General features: G+C 30.4%; 1 protein-coding gene across 2 annotated transcripts; it reads left to right on the top strand.

The window, feature by feature from the left end:
- Nucleotides 1–7,608: 7,608 nt before the first annotated feature.
- Nucleotides 7,609–21,604, top strand: LOC129918775 (klaroid protein). 2 transcript variants are annotated; one of them, XM_055999495.1, is made up of 8 exons: nt 7,609–7,825; nt 8,693–9,292; nt 9,358–9,812; nt 9,868–10,056; nt 15,619–15,837; nt 19,219–20,748; nt 20,812–20,924; nt 20,984–21,604. In XM_055999495.1, the coding sequence occupies exons 1-8, from the start codon at nt 7,671–7,673 to the stop codon at nt 21,200–21,202; spliced, it is 3,480 nt and encodes a 1,159-aa protein (XP_055855470.1). In that variant the 5' UTR covers nt 7,609–7,670; the 3' UTR covers nt 21,203–21,604. The 2 variants fall into 2 exon arrangements, with proteins under 2 accessions (XP_055855470.1, XP_055855479.1); XM_055999504.1 differs by lacking the exon at nt 15,619–15,837.
- Nucleotides 21,605–22,561: the final 957 nt, after the last annotated feature.

Genomic DNA, 22,561 nt, shown 5'->3' with positions numbered 1-22,561 from the left:
CCCTTTTAAATATTTATCAGGCTTTTACGTCCTAAAATGACGTTTGTTCCATACAAAAAACGTCATTTAAAAATTTAAAAGCCTTTTAAATGTTTATGAAATCGGTCATAAATCGTTTAAAATTTTGCGCCATTATTGTAAATTTTTTTTTTTTAATAATACTTTTTTACCTCTACAATACTTTAAATATCATAGTACAATGGCAACATTTGTCACTATCGTTAAAAAAAAGTTCATCGCTCTTTCGGCATTCAACACACATACAACACAAATACAAATCAATCCACCCCATGGGCAATTTCTATGACGTCATTTCTATAAATTTTTTACTCACTCACACATATAATTTTTCACACACATGAGCCTATTCATCTCTAAAAGTGAAACAAAACTATAATAAAATTTTCAAATACAAATGTGAGCTAGAAGAGATCAACTATATAAACACACATGTTTTTCGTTTAATTTTTATTTCTTTTTGCTTTTCTTTTCAAATAAACCGATAACCAAAATATTTTCGTTCAATTATAAAATTCATTCTCATTCTCATTAATGAACTTGATGTAAAAGTGTCAACGCGTAGAAGTTGTAGAATGCGCTTCAATTCTGAATAAAAATCAAAAATAATAATAATTTCGGAAGCTTTAAAATAATTATGAAAATACTGTCCTAAGAAGTGAACTTATCAAAAATCAATTAACAAATAAATGTTCAATAATTTTATGTGAATAAATCAATTGAATTGCATTCGTTTTTAAGGTAATTTAGTTGATTTTTATTAATTACACAAATTCCATAACGCCGCCGTGTTGTCGACGTTTTCCTTCTTCTTCGTTCTGCGGGTTTTTCTCTACTTTGTCCCTTGATTTCATTTATTAATTTTTTTTAATTGCTATGTCGATCTGATTAATTAAAAAATCAAGTAAAGAATTCTTTACTTAATTATACAAATATAGGGCACACCTAAAAAAATTATGTGTGTTGTAAAAATAAGTTAAAAATACAAAACGACTCGCTCGCTGTTTGAACAACTCATCATCATCATCATTTTGTTGTGCAAATAATTTTTGTGTGCTACAAACGCGCCAACAAGCGTACGTGAATTTATGTTAAAAATAGTATTTTTTGTTAAAACAAAAACATTTTTGCCTTGAGCAAAAAGACTCGGGTTAAATCCAATAATTATAAATAATTCTATTTTTGTAATTTATGTACTGGCAAGCAAAAGTTTTTGTAAAATAAAATAGTTTGAAGGTAAAATTACATTGCAAAGGGGGAGATTAAATATTGTACAAAAGTGAGAGAAGATTGGCAAAGGAATAGAGTGCGCAACAAAAAGATCTTAATAGTCTGGTCGTATTAGAAACAACCCGGGCGGGAGTGGATAAGTTGTAATTGTAATTACATGAGCTAGCTGTACTGCGGTCAGAGTACCTATTTGCTTTAAGATGTTCTTATTATTTTTTTTTTGCTTTTATTAGAATTCAAGACATGACACACAAATGTGCTTTTCTTTTCATTTTAAAATTTAAACATTTCTTCGTATCGCAAAAGATTACTCAGCCAAGTGGAACGCGCCAAAAAAAAATCTTCCGCACTATAATGTGGTTGGGAAAAAAGAAATGATAGTGTTGAGCACTGTGGTGCCAAAAAGTGGCATATTTTGATATCTTGCGTTAATGTTTCTGTGCAGATTTTGTGGTGAAAAATCTTGAAATTCTCTTAATCTAGAAAATTTACATCCATTGTATATATAGGGGAGAGTGGGGCAGTTTTGAACACGGGGCACATTTGAACACTGCATATAAAATTTTAGTATATCAATCTTTTTTAGAAGTATTACGATATTTGAACCCGTCAACACGATATCAATAAATGTCAATGATTTCCATCGTTATCTCGGCTGACATTCAGATTTATAGGTGAAAGGTGATTTTTATAGTGGTTTTGCATTATTTCAGTTTTTTAGTTGTAAGAGTTTAAAAAAAAAAATTGGTACGTGATTTCAAAACGCAATACAATTTTTGTTAATGGTTAATGAATTTTAAACTAATTGACGGTGAATTTTCGAATGAATATATTAATGTTAAATATTTATTCAACATTTTATGTCGTTGACACAGTTGGGGCAGTTTTGAACAAGTATGGTGGGGCACTTTTGAATATGTTCAAAACCGCCCCCAGCAGTTTGTATCAGACATTTGAAGGACACTTGAATGTGTTTTATTTAATAATTCGTAATGTTCTTATAAAAAAAATAATGAAACTATCAATTGTGGGCAAAATTAAAGAAAAAATGGGAATATGTATGTACAACATAATTGAAGATTTAAAAAAATGCCTGAATTCTTCAAGTTCTGCTAGACTGTTTTCGATGAGAACTCGATTATATACCGCTTAAGCGTTATAGAAATTAAAGTCAAGCTACCTACACCAATATAATGCTATTGGTACATGAAGAACATCCGCTTTGTTAACATTTGGATTTAATGTCTAGAAATATATCTATATATATTGAAAATAAATCTATTTTACTCTGAGAAGCATAAATGGTATGAATTCCATTTTTCTAAGATATATTTTGAATGAATTTTTCTTGGTATATTTGTTTTTCTTTTGAACTTATAAATGTGATAAACTGATAACTATAGTTTAAATTTTAATGTTATATTTTCTGAGTTTTTATTATTTGTTGGTTAATTGAATATGATATAATAATCAATTTGGAGTTTTTGTATGTCTTTATTAAAAAACTAATAACAATTTAAGTATTATTTATTCATTACAACAAAACTAATACTGCTGTTCAAAAGTGCCCCTTCCATGTTCAAAACTGCCCCATACATGGGGCACTTTTGAACATAAGAGCCTATATTTTTAAAACATCAAAATTCAATATAAATAATTTGTTTAACTAACCAAATCGACGGTTAAACTTCATAACCTCGTAAGTCGTTTTTGCAAGTTTTTCAGAAATCAAAAAACAATATGTTGTGTTTCTTGTTTTTGTATGGGATGTATCAATACGAGCTTTTGAATTTTGTCATTCCTGAAAAATGTTCAAAACAACATTGTTGAACTGAATATACCAAAAGATAGCTCTGAATTTTCTGAATTGTTTGCATTAATAATATTTTTTTCGAAATGTTCTTTGAAATCGAAGTTCAATGTTACTGTTCAATGTTTGTAAACTTTACAGATCAAGAAAACGATCATATTTCGTTCAAGCAGTGGCGAAAGAAAAAAGTGTTCAAATGTGCCCCACTCTCCCCTACTTCCACCATGAACTGAAACAAACAGCCCTATTCTGCTATTCGATTCACGTGAATCGAAGGATTCCCTTTCTTAATCATGTCAAATTGGCTTTGAAAAACTTCTAACTTTCGATAGCAAAGTGTTATTCCCGTTTGTTTAAGAAACTCTTAAGAAAATAAATTGTCTAAATTTAATTTTAATCACCTTTTAAACACTTCTTCATTCACATTCACGTGAATCGTATAGCAGAATAGGGCTGAAAATAATGGATTTTCTTTTGAAGTACATGAAAATATTTCAAAAGAAAATCAATTATTTTGTTTTAGTTCATGTCAGTAAATGTCTTATAGGAAGTTGGAAAGCGCCCTACTTATTACTTAACTTATCAATATGCTAGCAGTTTTGTGAATATGTTTGTTTATTGTTTGATAAATTAAAATCCAAATTTAGTTTTGGTGTTTAATGAACATGAACATCCAGTTTTTGTTGCTTTCTTGTTCGTACGCTAAGTTGATTTCATCCATTTTTCAGAGAGAATGGGTTATTGCAACAACAACGCCAATTGTACCCATTAAAGAATGAGTTTAACAGTCCCTTTCGATCTTTTTTGCGAACAATGTGCCATCTAAAAATAAAGTAGGTAGCTTATTATTGTTTGCTTGACCCAAAGGCCTAAGGGTCTAAAACATACATGTATACTAGAGTGACCGCAAGAAATCGATTTTCGAAATTTGGTCGGGGGAACCCCATAAAATGTTCCGCCTTTGCAGATTTTTAGATAGCCAAAATTTCAGCTCGATTGGATAACTCTAAATGGTGCCGACACTCGTCCAAAGTATCAAAAATCTCTGTTTTTTCACTGTTTTTCGAAGAAAATTAGCTCTAGCTCCCAAAGAGATCGGGTTATTTTCACTTTTTATATATTAAATTAAGGGTAGTGTTGCTACACATAATTCAGATGCTAAATTTGTTTAGTTTTACTAAAACAGAAAAATTTTGTCATCAATTTAAATTTTCAGTACTTACCTCAAAAAGAACTGAAGTGCAAACTCGATTTAAAATGAAACTTTTTTTTAAACTGTTTTATTTAAAAAAACGAAACATTTAACAGAATTCTAAGGCTGTGTGTGAATTGCGTTAAATAGTTAACACCGTGTAAAATTTTTGACACTATTGAGGTGAACAAAAAAATTTCAGCTGTATGGCTTATTGTTTAATATTTTTCTCTGCTTCTTTTCTGCTATGAAACTCCTTTTTAATAAAAAAAAAAACAAAACAAAACCATCTGCAAAAAAAATTTAACTCAAATTTAACCAGGTCCCAGAGCCCAATAAATTTTTAACAGCTGAATTTTTTTTATTCACCTCAATAGTGTCAAAAATTTTACACTATGTTAACTATTTTACGCAATTCACATAGGCCTAAAAAACAAAAAAAATAACATCGTGTTACATTTCTTATACATAATTATTGAAGTAAATACTAAAAAAATTTAATCAAGAGATTTACAAAGTAGTTTTGGAAGCATCAGGATACAATTTTCGGCCCTCACTGACTACTTGAAGTACATATTGTTTTTGTTCCTCATCTTTAGTTAAAAGGTTATTAAAATCGGTTATTAATTTGACTCCTCTTTCTGTCATGTCATTTACGACTTTAAGTTATTGCACTTTTTTAAAGCCTTCTTTAAAATGCGGGTTTTCGGGCCAAAAATTTGGAGGTTCTTTGAGAAAACTTGTGTCTATTTTCAATCGGCTGAAAAAGTTCAATGTTTTTTTGTTCACAATATTTTTTAACCCTGCTGTGACAAATTGTTCATCTTCATGTGTCTGTAGCTTTGGATTTACTATTCTGTTGGTTTACGTTTCACTGGTTTTCAAAATTATGTTGGCCGTTTCTAATTTTTCGCCATCTCGTAAAGTTAGGTCAAAGAACGCCAGACCTGCCAGCTCTGAACTCAAATACCATAAATGGTTTTAGAATTTAGCAAGAGCCTTCTCTGAAATATCTTTGTCTATCTTGCGGTATTCAATGCAATTATGCAAAAGATCAAGATCTTGTTTAGGAGCCAGATAAGCTCTTGGGGCATTAAACCAAGCAAAAGTTTTTTCTTGTTGAATGTAAGTTTGATTTTGAAACTACAAAGTCAATTAGATTTTGCCCTAGTGCTTCTATTGTAGCTATAATTATGCGAGAAGCATTTCTATCAGATGCCTTACATCGATCCAATAACATAGAAAGTTGCATTGTTAATAGCTCTTTCACCCCACGACTATACCTCATACTTTTGCTACCCGAGGGCCCAGAGATAGAGAAACATCCATTCTATCCCAATCCGCAGAATAAAAAAAAAATTTAATTTTAAATCGAGTTTGCACTTCAGCTCTTTTTGAGGTAAGTACTGAAAATTTAAATTGATGACAATATTTTTCGTTTTTAGTAAAACTAAACAAATTTAGCATTTGAATTATGTGTAACAACACTACCTTTAATTTAATATATAAAAAGTGAAAATAACCCGATTTGTTTGGGAGCTAGAGCTAATTTTCTTCGAAAAACAGTGAAAAAACAGAGATTTTTGATACTTTGGACGAGTGTCGGCACCATTTAGAGTTATCCAATCGAGCTGAAATTTTGGCTATCTAAAAATCTGCAAAGGCGGAACATTTTATGGGGTTCCCCCGAAAAAAATTCGACAAAAATTTTTTTCTATGGGAGTTGCGGTCACTCTAATGTATACTTATAATTATACATGTTACATGTATTATCAATATGATGTCAAACAGACATGTGTTTAGATATATGTATTCAATGAAGTTCTTTTCTAGATTGTTTGGAATAGAAAAGTGCCTACAGCTTTTTGCAGTTAATTGAGGTTATTTCTTTTAAGATTGTTGTACAATTTACTTGTTTGCTAAACCACTGCGTAAGCTTTTCCATTAGTCCTACTCTACTGGTCTCTTCCAGAGTGAAAAAAAAAAATTTGTCCAGTATGTTTCTAAAAAAAGGCGAATTTTCTTCGCTCTAAAATTATAAAGTTAAAGAAATGAAGACGAGAAGCTTTTTAATAACCAGCAGAATGTTCGTAGCAATAGGTCTCCTTGTGATATGATGAAGGAAGTAAGACTATTTCCTTTGATATTTCAAAACCATTTGATAGAGTTTTGCACCAAGTTTTCTTATCGAGAATGCATGCAGTTGGGATCAAACAATTATCTTCTTGATTTGAAATTACCTTTCAGACTGTTCAATACAAGTCATATTGGATAGATTCAAGTCTAAAACCCACAAAATAAACGATGGTGTGCGACTCTTCCTCATTTTTATTAAAGATCTCCTGTCTGAAACTTCTAGAGAATAATTCAGAGTCGTCGCTCCAGTAAACATTTTACTCAAGTTAACATTTGCTCTTGCGTTTGGCCCACTTCAGCTACTGGTTACGTTAAGAAAACCTAAAGGTTTCTTTAATCTTAGCACATGAATTCCAAATGAGGAAATTTTGAAGTAAATACTTGTGCAAACACCCAGAAAGTACATCTCAGACTTGTGCTTGAGAAATTTGTTTACTGAATTGCGCCCCTAATCTTTGAATGCAGAACTTTAACATATAAATATGAAAAGCTCATAAAATTCTGATCTTGACAGCATTGCCCAATGGGGAACAAAAAATCGCGTACAAAAACACAACGCTACTTGCAATCAGTAAAACAAAATCTCTCTCCTATGCCACTATCAATGAGTGACACTTGTTTCTGTTGAATGAACACATACTCGATGTCGAAATGTTTTGCAATTATGCAATAAATAAGAAACTTCCATTTGTGTTCTTGTCGAATTTACCCTTAGTAGTTAGCTAGTTCTAATTTATTAATTAATTACTGTAATATGTAAAAAGCAACTTACATGATGTAAAAACAACTTAGCTAGACAATTCAGTAATAGAAGCCAAATAATCATGAAACTTGATTATGCTAGATTTATCAGAATAACAAAATGTCACATGTAGTAATTTATTGATTTAATCGTGTTATTTATGAATACATAATGTTAATTAAGCTTTAGTCTTTAGGAAACCAACGCTAGATTTAACAAACATTGTAAATAAAAACAAGATTTGAAACCAACACGCTTATTACAGAAAGTTAGAACTTAATATATAAACGCGTGGAAAAACAAACCACTTCCTCTGTCCCCTTAAAGACCACACTGATATTTGAAGCTTTATCTTTCCGTTGAAACTACAATGTATAGATTTAAATAAACATTATCGATAGATGAAACGGAGCATAGTCCAAAACAAACATTGATTACAAACAGAGATGATAAAAAACAAATAAAAAACTGATGTTTACTTTTTGTACTTTCTTTTTTTAGAATATAACCAAAAACCCGTTGGAGTAATATAGAATTCTACAATGGGAGACATCATAAGAGAAACTAGAAATCGTTCTAGATCAAAAACACCATTTCTAAGATCACAATGTGATAGTGAGTCATGTGCACATGCTGGCGAAGAAGGGCACTCACATCATCATCATCATGAAAAAAAGAAGAAAACTCCAAACGTTCAGTAAGTATAAAAATATTATTTCTGTTTATTTGAATTCAAATAAAATGGACACGCAATTTTAACGGACGCTACTTGACGAGGCATTCGTTACATGTTCTCCTTCCATCCATAGCTTGTTTCGACATAAATTAATAAAAAATGCTGTCCACATAGCCATGAAACATGCATAAAAATATCTTAAATTAAATTTATAATTCTTGAAGCTGAAGACAACTGGTAATCTAAAAAAAAAAACAAAACAAATGTATATTATGAGTGTTCTGTCGTCACCGTGGTGCTCGCTCGCAATGTTTATTCACTCCAAACACAAATCGATTGGCCTTCATTTAGCGGGTATAGTTTTTTGTTTGATGATGACGATGGAAAGGGGAGGGAATAGATTATAACATAGACGCGAACATTGTATATTTATTCAAATAAAATAACGCTCGCTTTTTTTTGGAATTCTCAAAATAAAACATTAACGATGATGGCGTCATGTTAAGATAGTAAAAGCTTTCATTTTCAAGATCAAAGCTTTGAGCTGGTTACATTATGTGTGGTTTAGTAATGAGATTTAGTTTACGGAAGTTTATCTTCCATGAAATGATTTTAAGTTTGTTTAGAATACAAAAAAAAAAGATAAATTCTTTTTTTTGCTGCATAGCATATACGTCGTACCTTTGCTATAAAATATAACTTATCGTCAGATAACAGATAGAATCGAGTCATAAAAATGATTCATTAAACACTTCCAACCAAAATTATAATAAATTTTAATTTTCTTAAACCGGTGATTCGCACTTCAAAAACTCAAGATTGATCATCATTGATAATAAAAATATTTAAATTTTCACAATTTTAATGTTCATTCTTTTCTCAATGCAGAACCATCACAGAAGAAATCGTTGAAGTAACAACAAAAGTCCCACCATCTGCTGAAAAATCTAAAAAATCTGCAACCAAAACAGTAACGTCCACCATATCATCGTCGTCCTCGTCATCGTCTTCTGCATCTAAAGCAATAGATATTGGCAAAACAACATCAAAAACATCTGACTATTCAAGTGAAGATGCAAGTCCAGAAACCATTGCTAGAATTGCTCGATTTAGTGCTGCAAATAAAACAACAACACCCGAAAGTGTAGGACAAGCTCAAACATCATCTTACTCAAGCTCGACTACAACAACCAAGACAATTATAACTAGCTCTTCAGGCCAGAGATTACAAGGAAATAAAAATATCAAAAGTCTAACATCATCGGTTTTGACATCGACACCAAAAGGTCTCCAGCAACAGAATTTCTCATTTGGTAATCACAAAGAAATCAGTCAAACTGATTTACAGTCAGGCTTTGAAGGCAGCACCCAATTCGGTGGCAGCAATATTATTTCGTCATCTAAGAATTCCTTCAAAGAACAGACAAATGGTAGTCTGGTTGATCATGTTGCCTACAAGGAATATAAAGATGCCGGCGAATATTGGAAGTAAGTATGATAAAAAAAAATCAAATGGCAATTTATATTCAAATAAATTAATTATTCTTTGATAGCAAATATCCAAAAACAGATTACACATATTCAAAACGCTCACCGCATCGTCGAGAAATTTGTCCCGGAGTTATTGCCATGCCAAACATGTCCCGCTGCAGTCTGGAAAATCATCACGATCGTGTGAATGAAATGATTCAAAGGTCGCCAGCTCAAGAGGAATTTATTCGCCGGCGATATGCATATCAGACGACAAGTAGTAATTCCTACAATCGACGCGCTGCAGAAAAGCTTATCTATGACTCTCAGGATGAGGTTGATTTGGCACAGTTCGAAAGCTATCGAAAAAACAAACGATATCTTTCGTCAAATACCAGATCTACAATACACAATGAATCATGGTACAAGCGGGTGGTAACTTCTGTGGTCACAACGATCTTTAGTTTTTGGAGCGTAATTACTGGTGGCAGCTCTGAGAGCGACCTTTACAAAACCAGAATTGCACAAGAGGAAAGAGGTTAGAAAAATTATTCATCCTCTTTGCAGCTTTTTAAAATTTTCATTCATTTTAGGTTTCTTTGGAAAAATAAGTGATGCTATATCGTCAGTGTTTATCGGTTTGTTCCGGTATATTTACATGGCAATATCAACAGTGCTAAGTCTTGACACATGGCTTTTGAAGTCATCGAACGCTGAAAACACTAACAAGAAACGATTTCTTCTATTGCTGCTTATTCTTCTTCCTCTTTTACTGCTAGCTGGTGAGTAAATGCACTATTTTCATAAAAAAACACACGCACATTCATCAAACAAGAAAAACAGAAAAAAAAAAACAAGTAATTCTTCGCGAGTGCATGCAAAGTTATAGAATCAATCATGCAAACAATACAATAAACTCCTATGGTGTTTCTATAAATAGAATACCGACAATAATGAAATGGCATCACCACACACAGGTTCATAGTCAATGGTGCGACCAACCTCTGACCTTGTTGGCTTTATGTTGTTTCTTTGAAACAAACATGTATAATAGAAGAAAAGAATTGGGGATTTTCAGTTTTAGAATTTTGTAATGTAAACAGAAATGTGGTCTATAGAATTGATATTGTAGTGTCACAACACAACTTAAATGAATGTGTTTTACTGTTTGAATTCAATTTAGCAATGAGGGGGAGAGGGTGGGGGTTTAGTTTAGCGATGTCAAGAACATACTAAGAGAAATGTACTGTTAGATGTTATCTTTTTAGGTGGTCTAGTTTTCAATAGCTTGCATTTCAATTAATGCAATTCGTTTTTTTTTTTTTTGACGATTTATGTACACGCGATGCCAAGGTAATCTTACGGTCTAGTATTTTAGTCGGTTTAGTATTTTTGCAAGGATGACAAAACAAATCGAAGATTTATTAAGTTCGAAGTACCTACTTATTTCTTTTTACTTGCTCAATAGGGCAAGTATTGGTTTCGTGTCGAAAAAAAAATTTGAGGTTTTAATCAAAACCAACATTACGATGATGGAGAATTCCAAAAAAGTGGGTCTCGCAATTCCGTCCGTGCGTCTGTGCGTCTGTGCGTCTGTACGTCCATCTGTACACATTTCCACAGCCTAAACGGGTGGACGGATTTTCTTCAAATTTGGTACAGATGATTTTTATGGAATTCTGAAAGTTGGTTTTTTTTGTTTTTTTTTTATCTCTCTTAGAAAGTGTACCTCCCATACAAATTTCTCAATTCAAACCAAATAACTCAAAAACGGCTCTAACGATTTTGATTAAAATTTTTGTGTTTAGTATTTACCATAAGAGCCAACTTTTGAAATAAAAAAAATATTTTTTGTACCGTTATTAACGGTACCTGCCATAGAACGGTTTTTTTGGTTTTTGAATATCTCGTACAAGATTAACCCGATTTCAACGAAAATTTTTATACAAAAGCGTTTAAGTAAAAGTAATATTAAAATTTTAGAAAATTTTCAAAAAAATAATTTTTGGATTTTTAAAAAATGTTTCAAAATTTTTTTTTGAAAAATCAATTTTTTGAAAACGAGTTAGTGAAAAATTTTGAAATTTCGTTTTTATGCGTAAATCAATTATTTCTTAAAAATGGCATACCAACTTTTTTTTTGAAAAATGTTAGAAATTTTTTATATATAAAAAATTATTTTTTTAAAAAACGGCTCTAACGTTTTTCGAAATTTTTTTTCTAAAAATACCTTTTTATACAAGTAATAAAATGGCATACTTGGTTTTTTGAAAAACATCATTTAAAACGGTGTTTAATTAATTATAAAAACAGATTTTATTTTTTTACACTCCTTATGAAATTTCTTGAAAATATCAAATAATAAAATTTTCCTAATTTTCTGGAATAAAAAGCTTTAACATAAGAGTTACTTTAGTATAAGAGCAAGTACGTGCGACCCCAGTCGTGCATTTTATTTACTTGCGATATAGGTACTATAGGGCAAGTTTAGGATTCGTAAAAAAACTCGAGATAACAATTTTCCATGACATTACGATGATGGAGAATGCCAAAAAAGTGGGTCCGGCAATTCTGTCTGTCTGTCTGTCTGTCTGTCTGTCTGTCTGTCTGTCTGTGTGTCTGTCTCTATCTGGAGCTGCAGCCTAAACGAGTGAAGTGATTTTCTTCAAACTTGGTAGTTAGCAGTTTTTGGTGATTCCCTAGAGGGGAAATTGAAATTTTTTTTTTATGACCAAAACTAACGGTACCTGCCATATAATGGAAATAGAAAAGTTAATTTTTTTCAAAAACGGCTCTAACGATTTTGATTAAAATTTTTGTGTGTAGTACTACACATAAGAGCCAACTTTTTAAGTAAAAAAAATATTTTTTGTACCGTTATTAACGGTACCTGTCATAGAACGGTTTTTTTCGTTTCTGAATATCTCGTACAACATTAACCCGATTTAAATGAAAATTTTTATACAAACGTGTGTAAGTAAAGATAATATTAAAAATTTAGAAAATTTTCAAAAAACGCATTTTTGGATTTTTAAAAAATATTTCAAAATTTTTTTTTGAAAAATCAATTTTTTGAAAACGGATCAATGAAAAATTTTGAAATTTAGTTTTTATGTGTAAATTAATTATTTCTTCAAAATGGCATACCAACTTTTTTTTTGAAAAATGTTAAAAAATTTTTATACATAAAAAATTATTTTTTTAAAAAACGGCTCCTACAATTTTCGAAAATTTTTTTCTAAAAATACCTTTTTATACAAGAAATAAAATGGCATATTTGTTTTGTTTTTTAAGATAATTTACAACGGAGTTTAATTAATTATAAAAACAGATTTAATTTTTTTATACTACTTATGAAATTTCTTCAAAATATCAAATTTTAAATTTCATGAATAAAAAGCTTTAACATTATAGTTACTTTAAGCATAAGAGCAAGTACGTGCGACCCCAGTCGTGCAATTTATTTTTTTAAGATGAATTTTAAGTTTTATTTTGTCATGATGGTTGTTTTGTTTTTCTATGTAAAAAAAAAATATGTAGTATCACTCATGGAAAAAAAAAAAATGGACAAATTTTACGTAGAACTCATCAAGGTAATATTAACTTACCTTTTCTTTTGAGCACTTAGCATTCGACGCCAGACAGTAGGACTGACAAAATAACGGTTTTATAGAGCAGATGCGTCTTCTGTTAAACAGATGTAACAATGATTTCCTTGGTTAGTTCTTTTCTACAAAAGAGTAACAGGTGAACACCACGAAATTGCAGCTATCACTTATGATGTCCGAGACGCTTTACAGAATCAATAACTCTCCAGGCTCTTAAATAATTGTCACGGACTTTTATACACCTTCTTTTATAAAGAGTCAGATATTGTCGATGTTATCCGCAAACCCAATTTGTTGCTCTATTTATGTCTTGTTGGGTATTAATACAGGATGGGGATTGCATATTTTTAATTGCACTGTGTGTTTTTTATATCACCCGAAATATCTGTCGCACTAAAAGGTCCCATTAAAGCGTTGGAGATTGATTTTAAATTTTCCAACAGAACTTAGAATAGTCCTTTTATGGTATATGCATGGGGATGTGCCCCGGAATATTTGTTTTTAATGATGCTGACGGGTCAGTCATCAATTTACATACATATTTATGGTTTCCAAATAACTCTTATTCGCTCAATTAACCATTTTTGGGCAAATCATATTGATATTTGACATTGATGTACCCAAGTGCATACCAAAACTGCAACTCAATTGAAAAATATGCCTACACTAAAGGTTACAACACCAAAACGTTTAAACTCGAATTTCATATTAGATTAGATTTAGATTAGGTTAGATTTTATTAAATTTCAAAATTGAGTGTTACATATTTTAGTTTTACAAATCTTAAATGACATGGCATAAGCCGTCTGCCAGATTGACGAGTTTAGAGAATATCATAAATAACTATTTATAGGTGCATATAAAGTTAATAAGTTTTAAGTTACAAATTTATTTATTTATTTATTATTATTTTTTTTTTTTTTAATATTAAAATTCTTCTCTTAAAATTTGGGTTCTATAGCGGAGTGACGATTTGACGTATTTAAAGAGAGTATCCCAGTCGCTTCCATTTAAAATAACCAGAACTTATTCGACGGTATATATAGCTTTACCAAGGTACGAATTTCATATATTATGGGCCGAAGACTTAAAATAGAAGAGAATGTCAGCTAAAGTTTGGTATATAGGCCTTTCAGTGCATACAAAATTGTACTCTTGTTCAAAAAAAGATTTTTTTTCATTTAATATTTTTTGTACACTATTTAGTTTTGTTTAGCATTTAAATAATTTCGTATTTGAAAATACTACAAAGATATAAGATATTACTGTATTAGTTCTTATGTGACAATTTTTTCATTTTTAAAGTCGCATTTTTTTCATTTTTACTATCAACTTATTGTCACGTTGTTTGCTATTGTCTCTGAATCTAGATTTTCCTACCATTTTCGTTTAACATGACATTAACAAGGCTAAAAAGTGGTGTATTTAGTTCAAGACAGTATTTATTCGACGGTATATATAGCTTTACCAAGGTACGAATTTCATATATTATGGGCCGAAGACTTAAAATAGAAGAGAATGTCAGCTAAAGTTTGGTATATAGGCCTTTCAGTGCATACAAAATTGTACTCTTGTTCAAAAAAAGATTTTTTTTCATTTAATATTTTTTGTACACTATTTAGTTTTGTTTAGCATTTAAATAATTTCGTATTTGAAAATACTACAAAGATATAAGATATTACTGTATTAGTTCTTATGTGACAATTTTTTCATTTTTAAAGTCGCATTTTTTTCATTTTTACTATCAACTTATTGTCACGTTGTTTGCTATTGTCTCTGAATCTAGATTTTCCTACCATTTTCGTTTAACATGACATTAACAAGGCTAAAAAGTGGTGTATTTAGTTCAAGACAGTATTTAAAACATGAGGACTTCCTCGGATTGTATTGCTTATGATTGTTTTTTTTTTTTAGTCCTGCTACCATCCGAAAATTATTTATGTCAGTCAATGTCAATTTCTTTTCATGCGTTTGTACATTGTCCAGCAATAAAAAAAAAAAAAAAAAAAAAAAACACCCTTATAACTGGAAGATGTTTGCATCAGCACCGTACTTTTTAGTCTGTTGGTATCAATAACTATCACTGAAGCAACTGGATAAAAACTAATATACATATGTACATATTTCTATTAGGGAAAAAAATCCTTTTAATTTTTGCCGAATCGGGGGTAATCAATCGGCTCTAATGTGATTCCACTAAAAAAAATAACTAGACTAAGCACCATAAATAAATGGAATAAACGTGAAGCAGGTGTAACTAGACATAAGACTTCACAAAATGACTGCCAACAAGCTCAGATCTCATTAGCTGATTCTTACCCCAGTACAGTATTTCAATCTTTAAATTTATTTGTCTAGCCGTGTCGTAATATTATTGAATTTAAATTTGGTTTGGTATACCGAAAGAAATTAGATTAAAAATAAAACCAACACAAAACCCTGCTAGGACTTGAGTACGTGGTTCATGTCGATCTATGATACCCTTTCTTGTTCCCATTGATAACAGTTAATATTTCCAGGTGTAGTTAAGAGACAAGTAAGTTAGTCTTGTTTTCTGACCCTTATCTCAGAAATGAACATTTCTAACATGATTCTATGACTTTGCATCACTCTTTTTACATCATCACACAACTCAAACATCCCATTACTTCTTTTTCACATCCCATTATTACACTCAAACATCAATTATTTACCGATATTGATTTCGTGTTTTCATTGGTTTTTTTTTTATTACAGGCCTTTATTATTATTTGAATCCTAATGAACCTTTCCCGCCTAGATCCTTATCCGAAATAACATTCAATTTACCAAAAGTTGATATATCTGAGTTCTATAATCAAGAAAAGTACGAAGCAATGAAAAGAAGTGCATATAATGGTCTCGATGATTTGCGTGATTATACTCATGAATATTTTGCTTATTTAAAACAAGTTTCAATGAATATTTTAGATGAAGGTAAAAAAATATTCCAAGAGAATGTTTATTATGAGAGAATCTAAAACAAAAACAAACAAATAAGAAAATAATCATTTCAATCTGCATTGACGTTGCATTTAGTTTTGGTTTCAGGTGTTGTTTTTTTTTTAAATTAATTTATTTTTTATTGTTTTCATTTTTCGTATGGTTATTTTTGCGAAATATTATTTTTGTTTAGTTTCATTTTATTTTTTCTTATGTTTCATTTCATTTTTGTTTTGTTTTTTTTTTTTTTTTATTTTATGTTAAAATTAAATTCTTATAAAAAAGTGGTTTCATTTTCTGTTCAAAAAACAAAAAATTTAATTTAAATATTTTCAAACGTGAACAAGTAGTAAAAACTTATGTTGATTGCATTTCACATTATGTTATAGTTAGCCATTCTATAAGGAATTTTATCTTTAATCAGTTAGAGAGAGCATTTTTATGACTCATGAGGCACCCGGCTTGCATTGTTTTGATCAAAATATTAATTTCATCAATACTATCTATTGTTTTCAATTTTCTGTTGCAAACACCAAGCCAGAAGCCATTATATTTCCATAAGCCTTCGAGCAAATATCAAATTTTATTTTACAAAACAAGAAACCATAATTATTTTGAACTTCTCTAATGTTAAAACATTTTTGAAATCGTCACTATATTGTCGTGAAAGACCACTTAAAAAAAACTAACACTACCTTTAGGAAAAATTAATTCAATAAGAAGCTAATTTATACTAACCCTAAACAAAAATTTACAAAGTCTAAGCAAAAAATACTAAAATAAAACACTTTCAATTGAAACATTATTGAATTGCGTACAAAATAGAAAAATAGAACTCACAATTGCTTTTTAACTAACATTTTGTCCTACACTCACAAAAAAACAAACAACCAACCAAACCCACAAACTACTATCCACTTGTCCTTATCACTAAAAGGATACAATCCATTATTTGTTTAAAACATAATTTGTAATTTTAAGGCAGAGGAGAAGGATAGAGAGCTGCAATCGTTTTCAAGAACAAAAAAATAATTCAAAATATAATATTACTCAATAATGTTTAAGTAAATAACAGTTAAATTGTTTAAAAAAAAAAAATTATTTACTTTTATTAATCGTTGCAATTAAATATGTTGTTTAACAACGATATAATATATATGAAAAACATAAAATATTAAATATGCAAACATTTATATAAAGAAATTCTATGTATTTTTGTAGATCACAAAATAAAAAATATATATATGTTTATTAATTTTCTGTTATAAATTATATAACGAAGAAAAACGCGTTTTTATTTTCAAAAAGGAATTTTTTTTATATTTATCGAGAATTTATTTTCCTTCATTAAGAGTCTAAAGGATGTCTTAACGATGGGGTAAGTTTTCGCTAAGTGAAGAATATAATAAATATAAATTACTATACAACTCTATCCTTCTTCATTTGTGCAAAATTTATATAATTTTATTTAAATACAAAAACAAATTGGTGCTGTGTGATTGGTTGCTTGTTTAGTTAGTTTTGCTTACATTTTTTTTATTTCAATCTTTTTTCTTTATATTTTTGCTTGATTTTAAATGCATAATTTATTAAAATTGCTGTTTTTTGTTCTCCAAATGAAGAAGGATTTCAACATTATTATTGGTGGTGGAAAAATTTCTTCTTTCAGTTTATACAACAAATGCAATTGAAAAAAATTGATTTAATATTGCACTATTTACTTCAGTAATAACATAGATTCCAACAAACTATTATCGACTGTGTACTATCTGCTATTAGCGTGTTAAGGTCCTTTAAAAATTCCAATGACATCCAGCAGATAAATAGCTGCAAGAATAGCCTTTCGTGTAAACCTTTCTCAAAGTCGCACAATATGATCTAAATAGTTTTCTGAACTTATTTATTTAAATTAAGGCCCTAAAAACTTAAAACGTTTTCATTCATTCAAATAAAATGTATACATTCCCCTGTAAATACCTGGAATACAACGCTTCATGTTTTCACAGATGTTTAAAGATGTTTTGAAAGAAAAGCAGGCCTACTTCCATCGTCTTTCTCATCATACCTTCGAGTTTTCAGTTTCGTCACATGGAATTCTTGGAAGTTTGAGATTACTTAAAAGATAAAGAATATACAAGTGATGGAACTAAATAATTAAATGCAACAACAACATATACAACTTAAATTTATCTATGAATGTTTCCCTCCTTAGAAAATTTAGGATGGCAATGATGATTAAAACAATTCGTTTTTAGATCGTTTCATAGATTTTTCGTTCCCTTAATAAATTTCAGTTAGAATTCAGGATAACAGAATAGGTTATTGAGTAGCAAAATATTGACAAGGAAACAAAAAATTCCCTAACAATTTTGATAGAGTTCAATAAAATAGGGCTCTGCTCCGTACATCATATCACGAATTTTCTTTGAAAGTTGTTGCCAATTTGATTTAAAAAAATGATAAATAATTCATCCAGTCATGGTTAAAAGAGTTCTTTGGCAATAAGGCAGAGTAGCTGAAGTAAAAAAAAAAAATTGAAAACAAATCAACTCTTATCTTTATTTTCTCATTACTTATAAGTTTTAATACAAAATTACAGAAATTAAGCTTTGATTAACATTATAAATGAAGACAAAAATTTCAATTTTAAAGTTCAAGTGACCTCAACTCCAAATTTATAAAGCGTTTCGCCCAGGTACGACAGTGGGCTCATCAGTTAGATCTGTCGTACCCTTACTAAGACGCCTTATTTTTGGTCGAACTTGAACTTTAAAATTAAATTATATTCAATCGCTCCACTTAAAATAGAAATAATTTAAATAATTTTCATTATTTTTGTTATTTTTTTCTTCGTTATTATGACAAAAATTTCATTTCATTTAAATTAAAATTAAAAAACTTTAAACTTTTAAAATAATTTCCCTAATTTGCGTTTTACTCGTCCTACTTAATTACCGTTCAAAAATTGAAATTGACTAATTATAATCAAGTTCCTAGTTTTTCACGTGTCATGTTAACGGTCTAGTTTCATGTTTTTTCTGTAAAATTGTACCAGTTGTTTCCTTCCAATAATGAAAAATGATTTGTTTCCGCTTTTCTCTTCTGGTAGTTAATAACATGAATTAATTTCAATATTCTTACAAGTCAATTGTGAATCTGTTCATTTTATTTCATGTGACTTTGACCCTTTCGTTGTTGGATTTTGAGCTTTTATAGTGATGGTCTTATTTGTTGCTTTATTGGGTGTCTATATCTCTTAATACAATTTTATTTAAACCCGACTAAAACTACCTTTAACTTTTTCCACCATTTTTTTTTTTTTAAATTTTGTTTTACTTAGTTTCTTTTTTTAATAAAAACCTTTTAACATTACAGCTTGGGGTCTTCTCGAAGATCATGAACGTCACAATCGCCTAGAAAGAGCTTATAATTTCTTGCCATTAACATTAGCTGGTTTACGTCAAACTATGTCCAGCTTAGATCTCAGAAATCTCTTTACCCGTCCAAATTTAGAATCTAGTCAATACAACAAAGTAATCAGCGAAGATATAACGGGCAATTTAAAGAAATCCCTTAGCCCCGAAGAATATGAAACCATATTCAATCATGTAAATAGCTATGTACAAAAATTAGTCGATGCCAAATTGGAACAACAAAATGAACAGAATAAAGCAACTTTGATGAAACAACAAAATGCTTTATCTAATGAAATGCTTCTAACTATCGCCACTACCGTTCGAGAAAGTATACAAAAATTAGAACCAATTTTGGTTAAGAAAACTCAAAGTGATTTGCTAGGTGATAAAATGATGCAAAGAATTGTCGAAAATGTTGCAGTGGAACTGAAAGAGAGCCAATGGAAGGAATCTCCTCCTAGTGCTCCTGCGATACTATCAGAGGAAAATATTAAACAAATCTCGCAAATGATTCATGAAAATATCGAAATCAACAATCATCAGTACAATATTATCGAAAAAATCGATATTGACGGTCTACTGTTGAAGATCTTACAGTCTCCCAATTTAGCAACATTCGTAGATTCTAGGATTTTGCATGCTAAACAAGAGTCCAGTGAAGCAGAAAAAGAAGTAATTGCCCGTCAAGAACTAATCATCAATGAATTGAACAAAGAAATTGAGTTTATTAAGGCAACTCTGTCTGATAAGTTGTCGGAAAACCAAGATCTTCATTACTCGATCAGCAATCTGAAACTTAGTCAAGACAATTTGTTGAAACGGGTGGATAGCCATGAGTCGTTGGTTTCTAACCGTTTCGGAACACTCTTAGCTGAAATCGATGAAAAACTGTCTTTGCTAAGGAATGATCAGTTCGCCTTGATCAATAAACAGGTTAAATCGTCACTGATCGACATCTTGGGTTATAAAGACTCTGGGGAGGTTGAGAACATTGATTTACAGAATTGGATTCGCAATACGTTTGTGGCTAAAGAATTTCTAGAGCAGAAACTTAGTGAGCTTTCAGCACAATCAAGCACCGATATGAAAAAAGAAATCGATCGTTCTGGAATGATTCTCATGAAACAAATTAGTGAAAAGTTGAAGGTGGAAATTCTAAGGTCTGTCGACTTGAAGCAAAAGCAAAGTGCAGCTGAAATAAGTGGCACAATCAAAATGGCTCTTTCGGAGAATGAAATTGAAAAGATTGTAAGAGGAGTTCTTGCAGTTTATGACGCTGACAAAACTGGTCTAGTTGATTATGCTCTGGAATCAGCTGGAGGACAGATTCTCTCTACTCGCTGCACGGAAAACTATCCAATCAAATCAGCTCAGATATCAATTTTTGGCATCCCTTTATGGTATCCGGCGAATACACCTCGAATAGCAATTTCGCCAAATGTCCAGCCGGGTGAATGTTGGGCGTTTCAGGGGTTTCCGGGGTTTCTAGGTAAGTTGCAATTTAAATTCAAAAGAAATCCAGATTGTATGAGTAATTTCTTTTCATTTACAGTCCTTCGACTGAATTCGATGATCCACGTAACGGGTTTCACTATGGAGCATATTCCAAAAACACTTACACCAAACGGAAAAATTGATTCGGCTCCAAGGAATTTTACAACTTGGGTAAGATAACTTCCTTTTTTGTATCCCATAAGACATAAAATTATAACTTTATTTTATAGGGTCTTGAACATGAAAATGATCATGAGCCAGTGCTCTTAGGTGAGTATGAGTATGAGGACAATGATTTACCATTACAGTATTTCCCAGTGCAACAAGACGTCAATGGTCGTTTATTCGATATCATCGAAGTGAGGATAGAGACCAACCATGGAAATCCTCATTATACGTGTTTGTATAGGTTTCGAGTGCACGGGAAACCTCCAACGTTAGAAGTGTAAACTATAGTATATAAATGTATATTTATGTGTTCAATTAAGTCCCTGTGTCTAAAAAATTAACTACTTAAGTTTAGATTTTAAGTAAATTGTGCTGCACAATATAACAAAAAAAAGCGATCTAAATACAAATATGATTGGCAGCTTATAAGCTCAGCTAAAAACAGGATATCTTGTTTAGACGCCTTAATGTGCAGTTCCTCAACCAAGATTAAGCAAAAAATAATAACTATTCGTTAACTGTAAATAATAATTTTAAGGATTTTTTAACGCTGTTAATATTGCCGAAGTAGATTCAAACTAATGACTTAGAACAATGTGCCTTAACAATTATTAACTGAAACTAAACCATAATTCAAAATCATAAGATTTTATCAAAAGAATACAAAAGAAAAAATAACAAAATATTAACAACGCTGAATCAAACAATAGTTCCTTGAATTCGATATCAATTAAATTAGACTTAAAACCTATTACCTTATGTTGTTTAGGAATTAATATTGATGTAGTCTTGCAACATTTATATCTCTTTTAAGTTCATTAAATTATATATTTTTTTTGCACGTACTTACAAGCATGCGTTTCGGATTGAATATAATTAAACTGACTCATTAGAAAAGGGCTATCGATTTCATTTGGATTCGATATCAAATACATTAAAATTAAGTCCTATAAACATATTTTGTTAAAAAATATCACTTCTTAAAGTTCAAAACTTATAAAATCATTTCAATATGTATTCTCGTAGTCACATGCATGCTTTTTGAGTAAAATAATATAATTAGTCAAACGACTATTGGAAATAACTACCGATTCTCTTCTCTCGAGAAAAGTTGACTGTCTCTCAATAGGTTAGACATATCTCAAAATTTAACATTGCATTTCACTAGGCGTGTTTTTTTGGCAAAGCTATCCGCAGTAGGATTTCCCAATTATTAGCACTGAACAAAAATGTATATGCTGGCACTAAGAGAAAGGAAATGGTTAACTTATACACTTATGAGTTCATTTGCCTGAAATATACACTCAAATTATGAGTTTTCGTAGCATTGTTGTTTTTCCAAAGTAAAATATCAAAAAGTATATGGAGAAAAACCCCAGCATCGAATTAAATAAGAACTTACAATGTCATGAAAGGGCATCAATCGTAGATAACAAATATGATTTTTTTTTCAAAAACCTATCCGCGGAACTTGCTGTGACGATTCTTAATTTCAAACTATACATTTTTTTGAATACGAAACTATTTTCAGGAAAGTCAGATTGTGTTGGTTTTAGTTCTATAATATCCATCATTGAAAAATACCGTAAGATTATGCACCATAAGCATAGAGTCAAAATGTAGAGGACCTGGAAAAAGTT

The sequence above is a fragment of the Episyrphus balteatus genome, chromosome 1, assembly GCF_945859705.1.
Source record: "Episyrphus balteatus chromosome 1, idEpiBalt1.1, whole genome shotgun sequence".
Classification (NCBI taxonomy): domain Eukaryota; kingdom Metazoa; phylum Arthropoda; class Insecta; order Diptera; family Syrphidae; genus Episyrphus; species Episyrphus balteatus.
This window is presented reverse-complemented; position numbering and strand designations above follow the sequence as displayed.

Bases quoted from the DNA above. Each gene is read 5' to 3' on its own strand.
- LOC129918775 (XM_055999495.1), top strand. From the start codon at position 7,671: ATGGGAGACATCATAAGAGAAACTAGAAATCGTTCTAGATCAAAAACA. The intron at 15,838-19,218 runs GTAAAAAAATAT...TTAACATTACAG, and splicing joins AATGAATATTTTAGATGAAG to CTTGGGGTCTTCTCGAAGAT. The intron at 20,749-20,811 runs GTAAGTTGCAAT...TTTCATTTACAG, and splicing joins GGGGTTTCCGGGGTTTCTAG to TCCTTCGACTGAATTCGATG.